This window comes from Hakea prostrata, chromosome 5, assembly GCF_041222555.1.
Source record: "Hakea prostrata isolate BN-2017 chromosome 5, UWA_Hpros_2, whole genome shotgun sequence".
In the NCBI taxonomy this organism is placed as follows: Eukaryota; Viridiplantae; Streptophyta; class Magnoliopsida; order Proteales; family Proteaceae; genus Hakea; species Hakea prostrata.
In genome coordinates, this window is record NC_142604.1 from 44,071,268 (window position 1) to 44,091,126 (window position 19,859).

At 38.4% G+C, this 19,859-nt stretch overlaps 1 protein-coding gene across 1 annotated transcript in view; it reads right to left on the reverse strand.

Moving 5' to 3' along the window:
- The window catches only part of LOC149016055 (chromosome-partitioning protein, putative (DUF639)), a 115,013-nt gene that overhangs the window by 69,037 nt on the left and 26,117 nt on the right, over positions 1-19,859 (reverse strand). Inside the window, exons 4-6 of the mRNA XM_089157177.1 lie at positions 19,187-19,294; positions 16,090-16,247; positions 849-1,014 (exon numbers count right to left, since the gene is read on the reverse strand). Of these exons, the coding sequence (XP_089013303.1) occupies positions 849-1,014; positions 16,090-16,247; positions 19,187-19,294 (432 nt within the window). The remainder of the gene's footprint in view (positions 1-848; positions 1,015-16,089; positions 16,248-19,186; positions 19,295-19,859) is intronic.

Sequence of the window (19,859 nt, forward strand, 5' to 3'; positions counted from 1 at the left end):
GCTCCAAAACAAAGTTCTCAAACTATGTCCCTACTCCCCTTTATCCAGCCCAAACCTGCCCAACAAATTTCCTACCTAAATCCATCATTGACCAAGTTTTCTTATACTTAAATTTTATGCAGGCCACTCCAACTGCCCTTTATGAACAACCTGGGTTCAGCCATTCATTTTAACCAGGACCTTTTAGTCCAAATCCAACAATTGCCACGAAATTCCTGGGAAATAGGTACAAGAAAAAACATGTCCGTCTGACACTCGCATCCCTCCGAACTTAAATTCGTGGATATTCCTGTCCTTGACACTTCATCTGTCCTGCAGAAATATCCCAACTCTCAACCCATTTCCCTCTTTCCATAGAGTGTCGACTGACTTTTAACATAACCCATTACTTGCAAACAATATCACTTCTTGAAAAACACCAGCTAGTAGCCTGGTAGATAGCTTCCATCATTATTATTTATGAGGCATATGTTTCATCAGCTATATATTAAAAGGGCATTCCCGGTGCATGAGGAATCCCCTCAACAGGGTCTATGAAGGCTCCTAATGCATGCAACCTTTTCCCTTCTTTGGCACTGAGGCCGTAATCAGTCTCAAACCTATAACCAGTATGACACAGTGGAGTAGCCTTTAGAGTTTCACCAACACCCACCTCTTCCTCAACTAGATATTCTTTTGTTGAAAATCATAAATATAATCATAAATATAACTTAATCAAACAAACTGCAGAAACCATCATCCAAATACTCCCAAGTCCCAACAGGAAGACAAATGTGACCTTCACATGATTCTTTTTGGGTAGAAAAAAAATATTTCTGAGATTATCTATCCTTTTGAAGGAACATTACCTCAAAATATAGAGCTTTATCTGTCAAAGTAAGTTTTCCAGGCCATGCCATGTTATTCTCCCATTTTAGAACAGGTCGTTTCTTACTAGAACCAATGCACAGTATTTGCTCATTAGAAAGCTGAAGGGTTTCTCCTGTCTGGTATGACACTCGACCTTCATGTACCCTGCACAAAAGAGAACAGATGCATCATGAAAATTGAGAAAATATGTGAAGTTCAAGCAAGATCAAACGGTGGTCCATCTTAAAGGTCAATGCAGCTACATTTACCCACACAATCAAGCATTCATCTTGTTTAGTTGGATTTTCACAATCATTACATTATTAAGAACTAATTTTAAGTTAAAATCTATTATGTTTTAACCCGAATTCTTGTACCCGATTTGGAAGATGGACCCACACCATCATATTTTGGTGGGCGACCCGAGTGACCCATTTGCGGAGATCTATGGAGGGGATGTGAGGGCAGAGCCCCCACTGTATGGTAAGACCCGACCCGGTGGGTCTACCCGTTTGCCCGATTGGAGTCAATATATATATATATATATATATTAGATCTACAACGGAGGCTATTTACCTAATTAGGAGACTTATGGAAAGGTATAGAGAATGTAGGAAAGACCTTCATATGGTATTTATTGACCTAGAAAAAGATTATGATAGAGTCCCTAGAGCGTTAATTTGGCAAGTACTAGAGAAAAGAAGTGTTGCAAGTAAATATGTATGATGGTTCGGTGACTAGTGTTAGAACAGTGGGGGGACAAAGTAATGAATTCCCGATAACAGTTGGGCTACATCAAGGGTCAACTTTAAGTCCATATCTATTTGCATTGGTAATGGATGAGTTAACCAAAGACATTCAAGATGAGGTCCCCTGGTGTATGCTTTTTGCGGATGATATTGTGTTGATTGATGAGACCCAAGTGGGGATTAATACCAAATTAGAATCATGGAGAGTAGCTTTGGAATCAAAAGGCTTTAAACTTAGTAGATCGAAGCCAGAATATTTAGTTTTTAACTTTAGTCATGATCGGGCAGAAGATGAGGTGGTGATACTTGACGATAAAGAGATTCCTCAGAGTGATTGTTTTAGGTACCTAGGTTCAATCATAAGTAAAAGAGGTGATTTAGAGGATGAGGTTTCCCAAAGAATTAAAATAGGGTGGATGAAGTGGAGAGGTGCGTCCGGGGTCTTATGTGATCGGCGTATTCCATTAAAGCTTAAAGGAAAATTTTATAGGATCGTTGTTCGACCAGCTATGATGTACAGTGCAGAGTGTTGGGCTGTTAAAAAGAAGCATATAGATAAACTCAGTGTAGCAGAAATGAGGATGCTAAGATGGATGAGTGGCAAAACTAGGATGGATAAGATAAGAAATGATCATATTAGAGTTGGTCTGGGAGTTGCTCCCATAAGTGATAAGCTTCGAGAAAGTCGTTTGAAATGGCACGGCCACGTTCAACAAAGACCTATAAATGCTCATGTACGGAGAAGTGATATAATCCATATTGAAGGAACTAGAAGAGCTAGGGGTAGACCTAAGATAACCTTAGGAGAAGTGGTGAGAAAGGATATGTATAGCTTAGGCCTTGTATCTAGCATGGCCTCGAACAGAACTGATTGGAGGGCAAGAATCCATGTAGCCAACCCCATTTAGTTGGGACAAGGCTTATTGTTGTTGTTGTTTTTATGTTCGCCTACCACATATTATGAGAGATCTGGGATTTTCGATTAGGGTTTTGGGTGAGAGTTCTTGTAACGCCATTCTTGGCAATTGGTTGTGAGATCTCCTTCTATTCTTCTTCTACATAATGGAAAAACTCTTTCTTCACCCGAGGACATAGCATACCACATCAGTGTGTGAACCATGTTAAATCTCTGTGTGTTTTTGTTTTTGTTTCTTTTTTGATTCACTATTTCATGGTGTTTGTTCTGACAAAATCAAACAAATAAGATGATTCAGTATTAATACTTAAAAAGATTGGAAAGCATCATTAAGAACAAAGGGGGAAAATCGGCATCAAAAACCTTACCAAGAATTTAAATCGGCAGGAAAATACCTAGATATTGAATATCGCATTCACAGAGGCTTCTTTTCATTTTGTTTTAGGCATGTCATTTTTTTATGTTTCAATTGTAAGACGTACAGCTAATTATAATTATGCAAATGACAGGAAGTTGGGTTACAAAAGAAACAATAAAGGCACCGATTTCAAAAGATAACATTAAATTTTTTCCACAACTCTCACAAAACATTATGCTTGTCAATATCCATAACCTCAAGAGCTTCCATCAAGGAGATTGATAGACAATAATACAACAGGGAACTCAAGAAAGTCGAATGGAAAAAGAACAGGAAAAAGTGAAAGAATGACAGATAAGAGCATCTAGTTGATATGGCACCACATACCCCCTAGAGCACATTTTTGTTTTCTTTTTTCTTCTTGTTGTTGGGGTGAAGGGCACGATTTTAATCTCAGTTTCAAGGCAATCTGACTGAGATCTCACAAAACCTGTTCAAAACTAGGGAATTTTCCCCCTCCATTTCTCTATGTGTAGTTTCACCACCTAAATCATGGTTTTTAACATATAATTTTTGGTATTCAGGCTAATCGAAGGCTTTTACACAAAATGAATGAGCTATTTTTGGAAGAAAAAAAATCACTGAAAATGATATGATTGTTGACCCATGTCTACCATTGCTCACTGGAATTTATATCACTAGGTTAGTAACTTAGAGAACATACAATGACAAATACAAGAAGTGTACTTTTAACACACTATTTTCAAGAGCACAAATTAAATTATGTAAATCCTTAACCAAATAGCAAAACTAATGATCTAGTCTCCACTTCACAACAGCACTCTCAATTCCATGTGGAGTTCCTTGGTGGATCCATCCCAATAGCCGCATACCACCACATATGTTTTTTCCTCAGTATGTGCAACATACACATCCCATGACATGCGTGGAACATCTTACCTTTCTTCTTTGGTGCCATAATAATCTTTCAATCCACCTTTTTGAGAGTCAATGATGCACAGTAGAAGCTTCAAAGTTTAAGAAATCACAATACCCCCCCCCCCCCCCACATAAAAATGAAACCAAGCATTTGTGTCGAGAACTCGAGATATGGAAGACATGTCAAAATCCTGGAGGCGAGAAGCTCAAAACCACCAAGATCTGTGAGATTTCAATCAACTGAACTGAGTTGGTGGACTATTTCTTTTGCTCTTCTACCTCATCTCAATTTCTCAGGAAACCAAGATTTTGCTGAAGTTTCAGTCGATCTCAACTGAAATTTGAACCATGGATGGGAGGAAGGAGATGCAGAAAAGAGTACAACAATAATTACGTACATTATTGGTAAATACCTATGAATAAAAGACTGATGTGAATGCAAAATCTAGGGTTTAGTAATTGATGCAAGCCCTAAATGTAAATGGGGTTCAGATGAAGAGTTGGAAAGTTATGAATAAAAGTAGGGTTAGGGTTTCTAGGGTTTGGTGAACAAGATGAAATTTAGTTTTTTCTAGGGTTTTGAGTGAAGGGAAGGGGCTGCACTTGGGATCAAAGGTAAGGGAAGGGGAGGAGAATTGGAATCCTAAAGGGGGTGGGAATTAGATGAGGGGTTTGGGAGATCTAGGGTTTAGGCTACAGACAAAGGGTGGGGAAATTCAGATTTAAAAATTCTGGAAAATCCTATCCTACAAGAGAGAGAAGAGAAGAAAAGAAGAAGAAAAAACAGAAAGAGAGTGGCTGGGCTTGAAGACATTAGGGCTGGGGAAAGGAAAGGATTAAGGGAATAGGGGTGGAGATGTGAGGGATGCTGCCACAGCCTTGGGAAGGGGGTAGGGTGATTTGCGGTAGGGAGGGGGCTGGGTTCAATGGATTTAGGGTTTGGGATTGGAGGTTGGGTGGTTGTTGCCGCAGGCAAGGGGGAAGGAGAAGAAGGGCTGCAAGAAAGAGAATAAGGAGGAAGGGAGGTAGGGGGCTGGTGTGGGATCTTGTTTGTACTTGAAGAAGAGAGTTGGGGTTGAGGAACTTTAAAATCTGCAGAAATCTTAGACAACAGCAGCAGCAAGTTCCCCTCTTAGGAAAACCCGTGAATCCAACCTTGGCATCTTGAATTCTCAAATTTATTAATCAATCATTATCTGTCATTTACAAATTAGGCGGCTTTATTTATAACCTTAGATGAGGGAAATCATATTTGGATTCAACATTAGAAGGTGACTCAAACTTGGACTCTAACTAGACTTGGGACTCTGATTCCAACGAGTATTCTGCATAATTCATCCTAGGATGATCCAAATTGCAAAACAAGGGAGTTCTGGAATCCTTGTAAGAAGTGGACTGTAACTAAGGGAATCCCTCTCTAATTGGAACTCCTAATTTGACTAGGATAGAGTTGGAATCCTATTAACATAATGGATCCAACAAACCCTCAGCTGACTCAACTAAAACAAGCAAAAATTACTAACATACCCCTGGTTTCCTATAGGTCCATAGGGTGTTGGGCTATCACCCTAGGCCCTGTTTTGGCCCTTGTTGTGGCCCTGAATCTGGTTCACATCAATACCATTATGAGGAGATCAGTTTAGAAGACAAAGTAAAAATGATTATTATCTCTAGAATCCTCTCAAAAGGAGCCCAATTAAGGTGTTTGTTGACCAAGACTGAGCATTTGAGACAATGAACAAATGGTGGCGGAAACTTGTAGCAGCAACAGCAGTTGCGAAAAAATGATAAACCCAAAAATCAAGAAGCCATAAAGAGATTCATGAATGTTAGAAACCGATAATATCTAAAACAGAAATATATCTCACTCTTTAAGTAGGCGAAGCAACAACAGAAACCAAGCAATCAAGTTGACACCAAACTGTTGGATATGACAATCAATAACATATCACATTCTTCTCTACCTAGAATCTCAAGCTAGAGAGAACTAAAACAACACTCTAACACCATCTAAGTTATAATGGGGAGAAGCGCTGACAGCTTAAAAATAACTCCCAGAAGCTAGGCCTAACCACTTAATGAGGTACCCATGTACGATGCTGTCAGAGGATAAAGATATGTCCCAGCAACTAGCCCTGATTACATTCTCATGCACAATGGCTATCATGCAAAACACGAAACTCCCCAGTAGATGGTCAAAACCCCACTGAGGAAAGAACTATGTGTTGGAAGGAGAAAAGGTGGATGAGTCAACTAATCAATTCCATTAATCCACCTTCCTTCACCCAAAGAAAGTCGTACAGCATGAGAAAATATAGTGAAGGGAAGAGTTTAGTTAAGATTCCTGTAATGTTCTTCTCGGTAGGAATGTAAGCTTTGATGGATGAAATCCAAGTGCACCTCTACATGTCTGGCAAATTGGTCATCAATGGTAGCATGCAGAACATAAATAGCACTGTCAAACAAAAGAACCATAGACTGTAGCCGAAGTCAGATAGATTCCCATAATCTGTTGCATTAATTCTGCCTCAGTCGGTGATAGAGAAATATGCTGCTGTGTCTTGCATGATCAAGCAATTAAAGAAGTGACCAGACAACACGTAGCCAGAAGTGGACCAATGGTCATCAAAGAACTAGTCCAATCATACTGTGTAGGCAGTCAACACTTGGTAATCGATCGCACTGTGCAGAACGAAATGTGTATATTACCTTACCCCTCACAAATCACTGAATACATTGGCTGGCTACCAATGAGACTCATAAGGAGTCAGTCCAAACTCCTAACTGAGAAATAAGCTCAACTGCATTTTAAATATCAGGTCAAGTACACATAAAGTATCAGAAACTCAACCACTCATGATACAAATTTACATCAATAATGGAGTAGTTGAAGTGGAAGTTAAAGTCAACCCCATCTGGAATGGTGACAGAGATGGCTTGCAGTCAACCGTATGAAACTGCTGAAGAGGATCCAAGGGATCTTTCTGCTTTGAGAGAGGAATTCCTATATCCAACTGAGTCACTCGAAAGGCAGGCCTGGCGCAATGGTGGAGTCTCTCCATTGTGCGCTGGAGGTCGCGGGTTCGAATCAGCCTCTCTGCAAAAAGCAGGGGTAAGGCTGCCTAGAAAGTCCCTTCCCCAGACCCCACAGTGTGGGAGCTTTGGCACTGGGTATGCCCTTTTCTATCTCAAATGAAGCAGAAAGAGGTTGTTGTACAATCTGAATGTGTAACAGACTGACAGGGAACTGCTAGTGAGAAGTGATACACGTACAACACAAGGACTATTAAAATAGTTGGAAATGGAATCTCTTCAGATGTAGACAGTAAGGTCAGGCCGAAACTGTGCAAAGCCAGTATAAAGTTTCCATCTTCTCCAGCTGTCATACCATCCCAAGGTGCTTGCTCTAGGTCATAGAGGGATTTTCAAAGCTATCAGCACCCTACGAAGGCAGTATAAAGAAGGAAAGTTGCTGTCATGCCGAAGGGGCTAGCTTGAGGCAAGTGGGATAGTGTTGGTTGGTTCGGTTTGTTTGTGGGTTGGTCTAATTACAAGTTGTAGTTCAGGTTATTATTATTCAGTAGTTTAGTGAGGATAATTATGTAATCTTCACATTACTATAAATAAGAGGCTTGAGGGTCACATTGATCATCCAAGGGATTTGTTAGAAAACAAGCATTAAATAATCAAAACAGCAGCTGAACTTGAACAAAGAAAAGAGAGAAGAAGAAGAAGAGAAGAGAGATGAAGAACTAGTAGAAGAGGCTTGTGATTCTTGCTTAAGAGTCTAGAATCACAAAGCCCTTTTATTTATAGCTTCTAATGAATCTAATACAACTTGAGAGACAAGTAATTGTCCTCTAGAAAAAGGAAACAAAAAAGTTACAACTGTAGTAACTTCCTAGCTCCTAAAATAGAAAATTCTGAAAATAGAAACTACTACCAAAATAGAAACTATGCTTTTTAAAATCTCAAAACTTATGTAGCAAGACTCCAACATTAGAAATAGAAAGTAGAGTAGCATCACTAGCATATACTGTTCACGTGAACAGTAACACAAATTTTGCTGTTCACGTGAACAGTACCGTGAATAGTAAAACCAAATTTTTTACTGTTCACGTGAATAGTGTCGTGAACAGTAAATAGCCCAAGTGTATATACTTCAACACTCCCCCTCAAGCTGGAGTGTACACAAAGAAAACTTCAGCTTGCACAATAAGAATAAACTTGAAAAGTAGCACCAATCTTGAATCGTGTAGCAATGGCATATGTCGATAAACACTAAGAAAACTTCACCCAGGAGATAATCAACACCAACTTCAAAAAAAACTTGAATTCTTCATGTCAATAGAACCATCCAATATTGAGAACAATCGACGATGTTGAAGACGAACAAAGTCCATAAGTATAGCAGGATCAAAGACACTATCCATATAATGCCGGTAGTAGGGAGAAATATCCACACTAGATCTTCAAAATTGTAACTCCAAAGTCCATATAAACGCTTCACAAGAAGGCAAGTAACAGGTAAAGTATGGGTAGGTATAAGGCAATATTAAATACTGTGGACCAAGTAAGGAGGTAAAAAACAATATAGGTTACTGTGAACCAAGTAGGTAAGGTAGTATGGGTTACTACGGACCAAATAGGTAGGTAAAAGACAGTATAGGTTACTGTGGACCAAGTAGGTAGGTAAAAGACAATATGAGTTATTATGAACCAAGTAGGTAAGGTAAAGGACAATATGGGTTACTGCGGACCAAGTAGGTAAGGTAAAAAATAGTATGGGTTACTACGGACCAAGTAGGTAAGGTAAAAGTCAGTATGGGTTACTGCGGACCAAGTAGGTAAGGTAGTATGGGTTATTACGGACCGAGTAGGTAAGGTAAAAGACAATATAGGTAAAGACATGTAATGATATCGTTGTAGAATGCCATAGGTTGAGTCTTCACAAATAATATCCATCAGCACATCTTGAGTAGATATAGAATAAGGTGCCATTCTCCCCCTCACGTGTAGCATTACACGTGGACAATTAATGATGAGCAGTGTATTATTCACCAATAAAGTTGATCAAGCAGCAGAAAATCGTCTCACAGGACAAAGTCTTGTGCACCAAGGGGGGAAAAAAATTCTGGACCACCGCTAACCCTTAGGCAGGAGAAAATTAGATCAGAAAAAAAAATATATTGAACCAGCTTGGAATCTCAAAATTGCAGTAGTCGTTGCAGCAATCCACTTGGAAGAAGTGCAATAACAGTTGCTGCAGTAGTAGATAATATCAGATCTTGGACCATAGCAGCAAACTTCTGCTAGATTTGAAACTCTAACAAATCTCGATATGAAGGAAAAATAGTCCTCTAGGTCTTTGTAGAAGTATTAGATAAAAAGAAGGCTAAACTTGATTCTGAAATAAACAACGGAAGAAGTAGTAAAGCAAGAAGGTAGCAGCAGAATTTTTCAGAAGAGAGAAATTCAATGAAACAAGGGTACTAGTATACAACTTGCAACTAAACTTATAGCACAAACAATGGAAGACAATACTTAGGTCTTGCAATCCGAATTATGGGCATATCTTTGCAAGAATCAAGAGGAATCCCAAGACATCACTCTAGTGCAGATTGAACTTCAGATTTGCACACAAAAAAAGGGTAGTAGCAGCCTCAGTTGAATCAACTAGGTAGACATATCCCAAGAAAGCTTAGGGCCTTTTTATAGTATTAATACATAGATACTTGGTGCTTCAAAAGTTAAAGAAGAAGGACAGCCATGCACAATTACTGCAGCGAAGGTTGGGGTTACTTTAGATAAGAAAAAGGAAAAAAAACTGGGCAGCCAAGAGAGAGAAAACAGTCCCTATGATTAAACTTGCTCTGATGCCATGTTAGAAAACAAGCATTAAATAATCAAAACAGCAGCTGAACTTGAACAAAGAAAAGAGAGAAGAAGAAGAAGAGAAGAGAGATGAAGAACTAGTAGAAGAGGCTTGAGATTCTTGCTTAAGAGTCTAGAATCACAAAGCCCTTTTATTTATAGCTTCTAATGAATCTAATACAACTTAAGAGACAAGTAATTGTCCTCTAGAAAAAGGAAACAAAAAAATTACAACTGTAGTAACTTCCTAGCTCCTAAAATAGAAAATTCTGAAAATAGAAACTATGCTTTCTAAAATCTCAAGACTTATGTAGCAAGACTCCAACATTAGAAATAGAAAGTAGAGTAGCATCACTAGCATATACTGTTCACGTGAACAATAACACAAATTTTACTGTTCGCGTGAACAGTACCGTGAATAGTAAAAACAGATTTTTTACTGTTCACGTGAATAGTGTCGTGAACAATAAATAGCCCAAGTGTATATACTTCAACAGGATTCAATCGTTTCTACATGGTATCAGAGACAAGTGAAAAATAGAATAAGAAAAAAAAGAAAAATTTCGATGTTTTCCTCTCCTTTTTTCCGCCTCGACTTTCTTTCTCTCTTTCGGTTTTCTGCCAATGAAAGAAGCCCTTCAAGCCAACACCGTCACCGACTCTCTTTCTTTCTCCTTTTTTTTCTTCTTCTGCTGGGCTTCTTTCTTGGTTGTATAAACCATCACAGGGCAGCATCCATGCAGTAGTTTCTTGCAGAAATTAATACTGTCCTCTCTTCAACCGCAATGAAAAGAAATATTTTTTGTTAAAAGATCTACTCCTGCGACATTTCAGATTCTTTGAAAAGTTTGAAGACTGAAGAACAGCAGGTTTGATCAGAAAATTACAGCAGGTTTGATCAGAAAACTACTGCAAGTTTGATCAGAAAATTACAGTGGGTTTGATCTGAAAATTTTTGGATCAATCCGACTTTGATTTTTACCTCCTCAAGAATTTTTTTTCATGGTGTTTTTTTGGTGAGTGGGCTAAAGATATAATAACATCGGATGTTTCTGCCATTCCAACAAGTAATTAAAATTATCCCACCCTTCCACCACTCTCTATTAGGTTCAATGGAACTAATTACTTGATCTGGTCTCGTTCTGCTTATTTGACAATGGCTGGAAGAGGTTGAATCGGCCTTATTATGGGCACCACCACCAAACCTTTGATTACTAGTGTTCTTCAATTCAAGATAAGTGGATTTCAAATGACTCTATTATCATGTCGTTTCTTTTGAATTCTATACATCCAAATCTTGCCAAGGGATATTTTATTATTGAATATAACAGCCCAAATCTGGAAGACCAGTAAAGAGACCTATGGACAGTTGGGGAATGATGCACAAATTTATGAGTTAAGAGAGAAACTTTATGAGACCGCCCAGAGAGTTGACGGTTGCCTAGTACTATGCTGATTACAGTCTCTCTACCAAGAGTTGGACCATTATGATGACAGGTTTTGAGTCGTTCCCCCTTTCCTACATTGGAACAATTCTATACACTTGTTCAATGTGAGGAGATTCGTCGTCTGGCTATGTTGCACAACCTAGTAATGGAAAAGTTTGTTCTTCCGAATGTGACTATGGTGTCCAAAATTGAATCAGCCAAAGATGTAGTCAACTTTGAGCACTTCCACAAGCCCTATCATACCAAAGACATAGGCTAGAAAATACATGGGATGCCTGCTGATATTGAATAAAAAAGGGCCCAAAGGAAGGGTAAACCAAAGGCTAATCATTCAAAGACTGTTCCTGCAGCACCTACTCCAAAAATCAGTTTTTCCCAGGAAGAGTTACTTGCTCTAAAGCCCATTCTACAGTCTTCTCCGCTGCCACTGCCTCTTCCAATGCTTCTTCAACTGCACATTTGAACTCCTACCTTGCTACTTCAGGTATCTTATTTATAGGCTTCCATACTTCCTCAGTTTCTGCTCCATAGATTATTGATACTAGAGCAATAGACCATAATGACAAGTTTTGCTTCTTTTTTATTGGATTATTTACCAACCTCAAAGAAAGATAAGGCCCATATTGCTGCTAGCTCTTACTCTTCTATTGTTGGAAAGGGAACCATACAGCATTCACCATCCTTTTGTTTGTCCTCAATTTTACATGTTCCATCTTTTTTCTTACTAACCTTCTTTCCATTAGTAGTCTTACCAATGACTTGAACTGTAAGGTAACGTTTTTTCCTACTGTGTATTCCAGGATCTAGTAACGAGGAAGGAGATTGGACGTGGTAAAGTGGACAAAGGACTTGTTGGAATCGAATGGAGCCTCCTCTTCTATTATGCTTGCAACTCCTCATTAGATCAATTCAGATTTGTCAGCCCTTCACCAGTGGCATTATAGGCTTGGACATCCCCTCATAGGAAATCTAAGAAAAAAATTCCCGATTTGGTCTCATCTTGTCATAGGGAATTTTTTTGTAAATCTTGAGTTTTTGCTAAACAGACTCATTCAAGTTATTTGCCTTCTAACAATAACAGAAGCTTCATTCCATTTATGTTAATTCATATTGACGTGTAGGGGCCTTGTAGACACATGCCTATTACTGCCCATCGATTTTATTTTTTTTTTTTTTACTTCCTATTGATTTTCATTTTAGACTCACATGGATTTATCTTTTAAAACAAAAAAAACAAAAAAAAAAAAAAAAAAAAAAAAAAAAAAAAAAAAAAAAAAAAAAAAAAAAGAGAAGAAGAAGAAAGAAAGAAAAATACACCAGACCAATTGTGTTGATACAGACATACAGTGCCTAAAATGTAGTGACCCAAAGAAAGAACATGCATTTCTTAAAGATTGCTCGTTCTCTTCCAATTGCCATAAATGTCCCCGACCAACATTGGAGTGATGCAGTTATCACTACTTCCTACCTCATGAATAGGATGCCTAGTAGAATCATTGACTTCAAATGCCCCTAATAAGGTTCTTCAAGGGACATCTTCCTTTATAGTTCCTCAAAGATATTTGGTTGTCTGTGTTATGCCAGGAATACGACTCACAAGAGTAAGTTGGAACCTGGAACCTCATGGCCTCCACTGCATTTTTCCAGGGTATTCTGCTACTCAAAAGGGTTACAAGTGTTACCATCCTTCTTCCAAAAGGACAATTGTGTCCATGGTAGTCATCTTTAATGATTCTAGTCCTTATTATACACCTCTCCACAGGGAGACTCCAAGAGTAGAGGTGTTTTTTCACACCTTGGACGTTCTTGTCACATGTAGAGACCTTTCAAACCCAATTCAGCCCCATTTAGAGGTTCAGGAAGAGATTCTAACTAGGGGGAGCATTCAGCCAGCACACCTCCAGACACTCACTCTCCCCTTTCCTCATTTGAACCTTATGAGGACCCTATCTAGGGGGAGACCAATCCTGTGAGGCACACCATTGAGGTCTTCCAAAAGCAAATTGACCATAGCAAGGATGTGCAGACATATCAGAGGTAAACCAATCAGCAACAACAGCTAGAGAAGGTTGACAAGTTACCACTCCAATCTCCCGATCTAGATTTAGGTCCTGTAATTTCCCCTAAGGCATCTTCTTCTGACCTTCCTATTGCTGTTAGAAAAGAAGTCAGATAATGTACTCAACATCCTATAGCTAAATATGTTTCCTATAGTTCTTTGTCTGACTCTTACCGAGCCTTCATATCTTATTTATCTACTACATCTGTTCCAAAGACTTGGAAGGCAGCAATCGTAGAGGAAATGCAGGCTATGAAGAAGAATGGTACTTGGGAGTTGGTTGCTCTTCCTCCAGGGAAACAACCAATAGGTTGTAAGTGGGTGTTTGTGGTGAAACAAAATATGGATGGTTCAATCAATAGGTTGAAGGCTAGATTGGTTGCAAAAGGGTTCACCTATACTTATGGAATCGATTATCAAGAGACCTTAGAAACTGATGCAAAATTGAATACAATTAGAGTCCTAGTACCAGTGGCTATGAATCAAGATTGGTATTTACATCAACTAGATGTAAAGAATGCATTTCTACATGTAGAATTGAAAGAAGAGGTCTACATGGAAATCCCAAATGGCTTTCTGGTAGAAAAACAAACAGAGAAGGTTTGTCAATTGAAGAGGCAAATTTATGGATTGAAGCAATCTCACAGGTATTTGTTTGGACGCCTCCAAAAGGTCATGACATCGATTGGTTATAAGCAAAGTAATGCTGACCATACTCTCTTTGTGAAAAGGTCAAGAACTCACATTACTCTTCTTATTGTCTATGTGGATGACATTGTCATCACTGGGAATGATGGGGCAGAAATACAAAAGCTAAAGAGCTTCCTTGGCAAGGAATTCGAGGTTAAAGATCTAGGGAAACTTAAGTATCCCTCGGAACTGAGGTTGCTAGGTCAGAAAAAGGCATCTATTTGTCTTAACGTACGTATATCCTAGACTTACTTTCAAAAGTGGAAATATTGGGATGTAAAGCCATGGATACCCCAATTGAAGCAGACATTAAGCTTAAAGAGAAAGAGGGAGTACCAATGGATAAAGGAAGACATCAAAGGTTGGTTGGAAAATTGATTTATTTGCCCCCACACCAGACCTGACATTGCTTTATTAGTAAACCTAGTGAGTCAATTTATGCATGACCCATACCCTACTCATGAATGTTGTTACTAAAATACTTCAGTATTTGAAATCCACACTAGAAAAGGGATTACTTTTGTCAACCTTAGATAATTAGAAAGTGGAAGCTATACAAATGCTCATTAGGCTAATTCACCAGACAGAAAATCAATACTAGGATACTATACATTTTGTTGGGAGCAATCTATTGACCTGGAGGAGTAAGAAGGAAAATGTGGTGTCATTGTTTAGTACAGAGGCCGAGAATAAATCCATGGTTCGAGGAGTATGTGGCTTGTATGGCTAAAAGGTCTATTAGAAGATATTGGGTTCCTTACTACAAGCCCCATGATGTTGTATTGAGACAACAAGGCTGCTATCAGTATAGCCAATAATCTAGTGCAACATAATCATACAAAACATATTGTGATAGATAGATTTTTTTCTCAAAGGAAAGTTGGAAGTAAGGGCTGATATGCATGCCTTTTGTGAGATCTGTAAATCAAGTAGCTAACATCTTTACTAAAGGACTAAAGGAAGGAGACTCCACCCTATTTTGAGCAAGTTGGGCATGATTAACATCTATGCCTCAACTTGAGGTGGGGTATTGACAGGCTTGGCTTGTTTGTAGGTTGGTTTAATCATAAGTTGTGGTTCAAGTTATTATTATTCAATTTTTTTAGTAAGGGTAATTATGTAATATTGTATATTTCACATTATTATAAGTAAGAGGCTTGGGGGTCACATTGATCATCCAAAGGATTCAATTATTTCCACACTAAGCCAACAGATAAGTGAAGGACCCTGGACAGGAGTAGCCTGCTATATGTAAATCAATTCCTACAAAAAACTATGCAAGGACATCAAATCCATAAACATGCCAACTCTGAGACAAAGCTAGTGTAAAAACAAGCTGAAAAATCAGAAGGGTGGATGTGTCAAATAACAATCCTGGAGCTCACCCTGTTTGGTCGGGGATTTTGCCCCCCTACGGCTTATTTTTGTTTATTTTGCTTAGCCGGGCCCTTGCTTTTCTAGATGGGTCTTGTTTTCTTCTTTTAGTTCACTCTTGTATTCTCTTTTCTCCACCCCCTCTTTTCCCACCTTTGGTGAAAAGAATTTATTTATTTACCCAAAAAATAAATCTGAGGATCACAATAAGGACTGAAAGTGAAATACTGATTGTCAGGGAAGATATTTATTTTAGGGGGAAGAGAGGCAGCCTTCAATTAGGAATAACTAATCTTATTAACTCAAAATGAAACGTATCCCCAAACAAGAAAGTACCTAGCATAGTGAAGCCCAAGAATAAAAATATAAAATACAACAAATAAAAAAAATCATACACTCTGAAGTCTAGTGCAGGAAGGGTAGGAGTTGGACCATGTGCACATAGATTCTCTCCAAGTCCCAACTCCTAACAACCCCCTTTCTGGAAAACCCAGTCCAGTTGGCTCATCTGCCAATGAGGCACTATACCTCAGTCTATAAGAGAACATGAAAGGATCTCCAAGCTTAATATCCTTATAACTGAACCTCCATAAATGAAAGAGGATTAATCACCCAATAACCGATCACTAACTATACTTTCTTATACAGTTTGACCTCTCTACATATTTTCTTGCACAAATAATTCCACAACCATAGCAAAGGCATTTTAGCATCCTGGATAATTCTTAAAGCTTAATAACAGATGCAGATATAAGAAACCTTTTGGCAGCATTTAGAACAATCTTACAAGTTTTATTGAGCTAAACTGCTAAGAAACAGTAACTTAGGCTTACTTGAGAAGTTCACCAACATAGGTAGTCCACGAGCTTAAAGAGATACCCCGATCATCTCCAGCAAGGGCCTTGAAAATATTATGGGCAGTTGATCTATCAGCCACACCAGAAACTGCTGGAGCAATACGAACAAAAGCCTCTTCCCCTACAAGCTTCCCCTTCAATTTCAATAACGTATTTCATTTCAGCTAAAAATATAGTTAAAACTGAAAGTTGGGAAAATAAGAAAATACATTTCAAATACACAAAATTTCTAAACATCAAACGACACATATTAAGTACACTCTGGGTAAATGAAAATGCTAGAGCAGCTGTAACGGCTTCCAGCTAAACCAAGTTACTTAAACAGCTTTTTTTCCTTCCAGGGGGAGGGGATGTTAAGTTCATTAAACAGTGCCTTTAATGAACATCACTTAATGTGCACCAAGATCAAGTATTGAAGTTATTAGAGACAGTCCCATACATTGTGTAGCACAATAAGGTAGGAGAAGACAAAAAGTATAAATGCATGCTAAAGCAGCTAAAATGGCTGCCAGCATAACCAAGTTAGTAACAGCTTTTTTTCCCTGCAGAGGGGGGCTGTTAAGTTCATTAAGCAGTTCCTTTCATGAACATTACTTAGTATGCACCAACATGAAGTACTGGAGTTATGAGAGACAATTCCATACAGTGTGTAGCAGAAAAAGGTAGGAGATAAAAAGTATAAATGCTCCATAAGTAGATCCTCAGAACATCGACCATTTCATGGAGGATATTATTCATTGAGACTCACTGAAAACCTCAAAGCATGTAAAGGTTGTGAAGCTTGAATATTTCCACTTAAAGTCCAATATCAGGCTGTGATACTGTTCGCATGAACAGTGTTTTGGCCTCTTTTTGGCTGTTCCAGAAGACCATCTGGGCTGATTGGACTGGCTTGAGCTGGCTTGATCAAGTGCTGGTCAATTTGGTCCTGGTCCTATGGTCTTCTTCTCTGCAGCTTTGATTCTACATCAACCGCCCACCCCAGTGCCTAAGCCTTGCCTTGAGAACTATGTTACATTCAACCATCATAATTTGCTGTCCCTGAATTAATTATGGAATTTCTTGCTGAAAAGGACAACATGAAGGAGAGTTGGAACTTGGAAGTTGCATAAAGCAAGGAGAAAACACGATAATGGAGGATGAGGGGTATAGGAGATGGAGGCAAAGAAAAGAGAAGAAAAGAATGCAGTGTTGACTGTGTTGTGTTTGTCTCCAAAGCTAAAACACATATTGATTACTAACACTAGAAAGGCAAATTACCACCTTTTCCCTCGTGCTAATATAAGATAGCTAAGAGAGATGAATGGCAAATAAAGAAAGAGATAGCACACTGCATCAAGTTATAATAAAATAGACAAGTTGATGTAGATACCGAATTTGATTGATCAAAACAGTACCCAAATAGGACCTTTTCACAGGGAGACAATTGCAAATTTGATGGACTTAAAGTGAAACAGAGTTTAGATGGGAAAGATGGCTGAAACTAGAATGGTATTATAACGGGCTGAATAGATCTTCCAATAGGGGCAGAACTATAATGAAGAAAGTGACAATAACAATGTAACACATAACACCCGGGCTTCTCACCGCAAGGTGGATCGATTGGATCGAACACCAACCTTCCTTGATCAAACACAAGGAGTCTTAACACATGGGCTTCTCACCGCAAGGTGGATCGATTGGATCGAACACCAATCTACCTTGATCAAACACAAGGGTTCTCCAAGAGGAGGAATGCTAGCAAGCAATTTGATTTCATTTCCCAAGTTGTTTTTTCACCATTTACATAAGTCTCTTTATATAGCATTCTAAAGAGACAAAAACATTAATGGTAACATCCAACCACTAGCTAACACAACCTACTACAAACATTAATGGAAACATCCAATTACTACCCAACACCACTAGTCAAAACAACATTGGAAACATCCAACTACTACCCAACACCACTAGTCAAAACAATAATGAAAATATCCACCAACTATACCCCACCCACTAACCAACACCACCTACTAGCTCCTTTTGTTGACTTTTCAAAGCTAGACTTGGGCTTAGTTCAAAATAGTGGGCTGATATTCTCCCACTAAAGTAATCCAAGCCCATGAAACCATGGGCTCATTTTATCCCACTACAATAGTCCTAGCCCATGCAAGCCATGGGCTGTTTTGGATCATATCCTTAGGCTTTGATGGGCTGGACCATTGGGCTTTTCTCTTCCTCGTATATGCTGCCAATTCTGCATCACAAGTGCCTGGAATACCCTTATGGATTCTGACAAATCTAACAATGAAATCAAGGATTTGAGAATAGTGGCTTTGTTGAGAAGTGTATTGTGGGTGCTGGTTGGAAACTGGGCCAAATATCTCACATAGAGTATACACATATTTTTCAGATGGCCAACACATTGAACATTTTAGGTTAGAAGGAAAGGTACACCTGGAGAATAAAGGGATGGTTTACCTAAGCTCAAAAATTATTGTGGAAGGTGTGAGAAATTTCTGTTTGAGGGAGGATAGTATCATTACTCCATGTTCTATTCCCTTTCTATGTGTTTTATCTACAATGAAACCATTGAAGTAGGGTATGAAGCAAGGGTGGTATTGTAATCCACAGTCTATTCACTTTGTTCTTTGTACTTTATCTTTAATGATACCCATCAAAGTAGTGTATGAAGCTCTGTTCACCTCTTTTTTCTTTTATTAAATCCTGTTGGGGTAGCATTTTCTTCAGGAGAGACAGGTCTTGTTAGCTTTGAGGGTTAGGAACTTAGGATAGCCTTCATATGCCTTATGTGCAGGCCTTGGCATCTTTTTCTCTTTCTACCTATCCAACAGAAAAAGAGAAGAAAAAAAAAATCAAACTTTGGTAGACTAAACTTTGTGTTGTGCAGTAGTAGCACATGTCAAAAGGAAAAAGTCATCGTCAGTTTCATCAAACATATATTCATTTTTTATTGATTCTTTTTAACCCATTAGAAGAAAATATTTAAATAAGCTGAAGTAATACCACTGATGTTTTATAATGTGGATGGAAGAAAATGATATGGTTGAATGCATTCAAGAATGATCCAAACCTGTAAAGAAGCAGTTTTTAAACCACCGGTACTTGAGCCAGTGTCTTCAGAATAAGGATGCTCCCACGCAAGCATTGTTATGAAAACTAGCCTCTGAAATGCAGGTTCCTATAAAGAGTCCATTTGAAAATAAGAAGCAAGATCCGAAAGTATGCTCCTGGTAAAACAACTCCAGGAGTAATACTGTCTCAGATGACATTAAAAAGAAATTTAACAACAGCAATTGTCACTGTTTTGAGCCTCATTAACATTTATACAACTTCAATGTTTTATTAGTACCATTCAGAGCCTTTAAATTTACAGACCTTTTAAAGTTTTCAAGATCATAGAAAAGAAAACTTCCCACATAGTCTAAACCCCAAGTCCTGCCAGAGGATGTAAAACATTTCTTGATTCAAGTCTCCAAAGTTACCTCACATATTTCATGACACTATCCCAATGGCCAGGGAATTGTTATAAATAACAACACAAAACAACTCAGCCCTCAACAAATATTAATGTTCAAATTCTCAATTAAGTAACAACTGAAGGCAGAGGGGAAGGACAATTTCCATAGTCAACTATTAACTGAAAAACAAATCAAGTAGCCCAGTGCAACAATTGCAAACATGAAATCCATAATTAGCTTTAGGATTCGTATTAAAGGAAGAAAAAAATTAAAATCCAAGGCTAA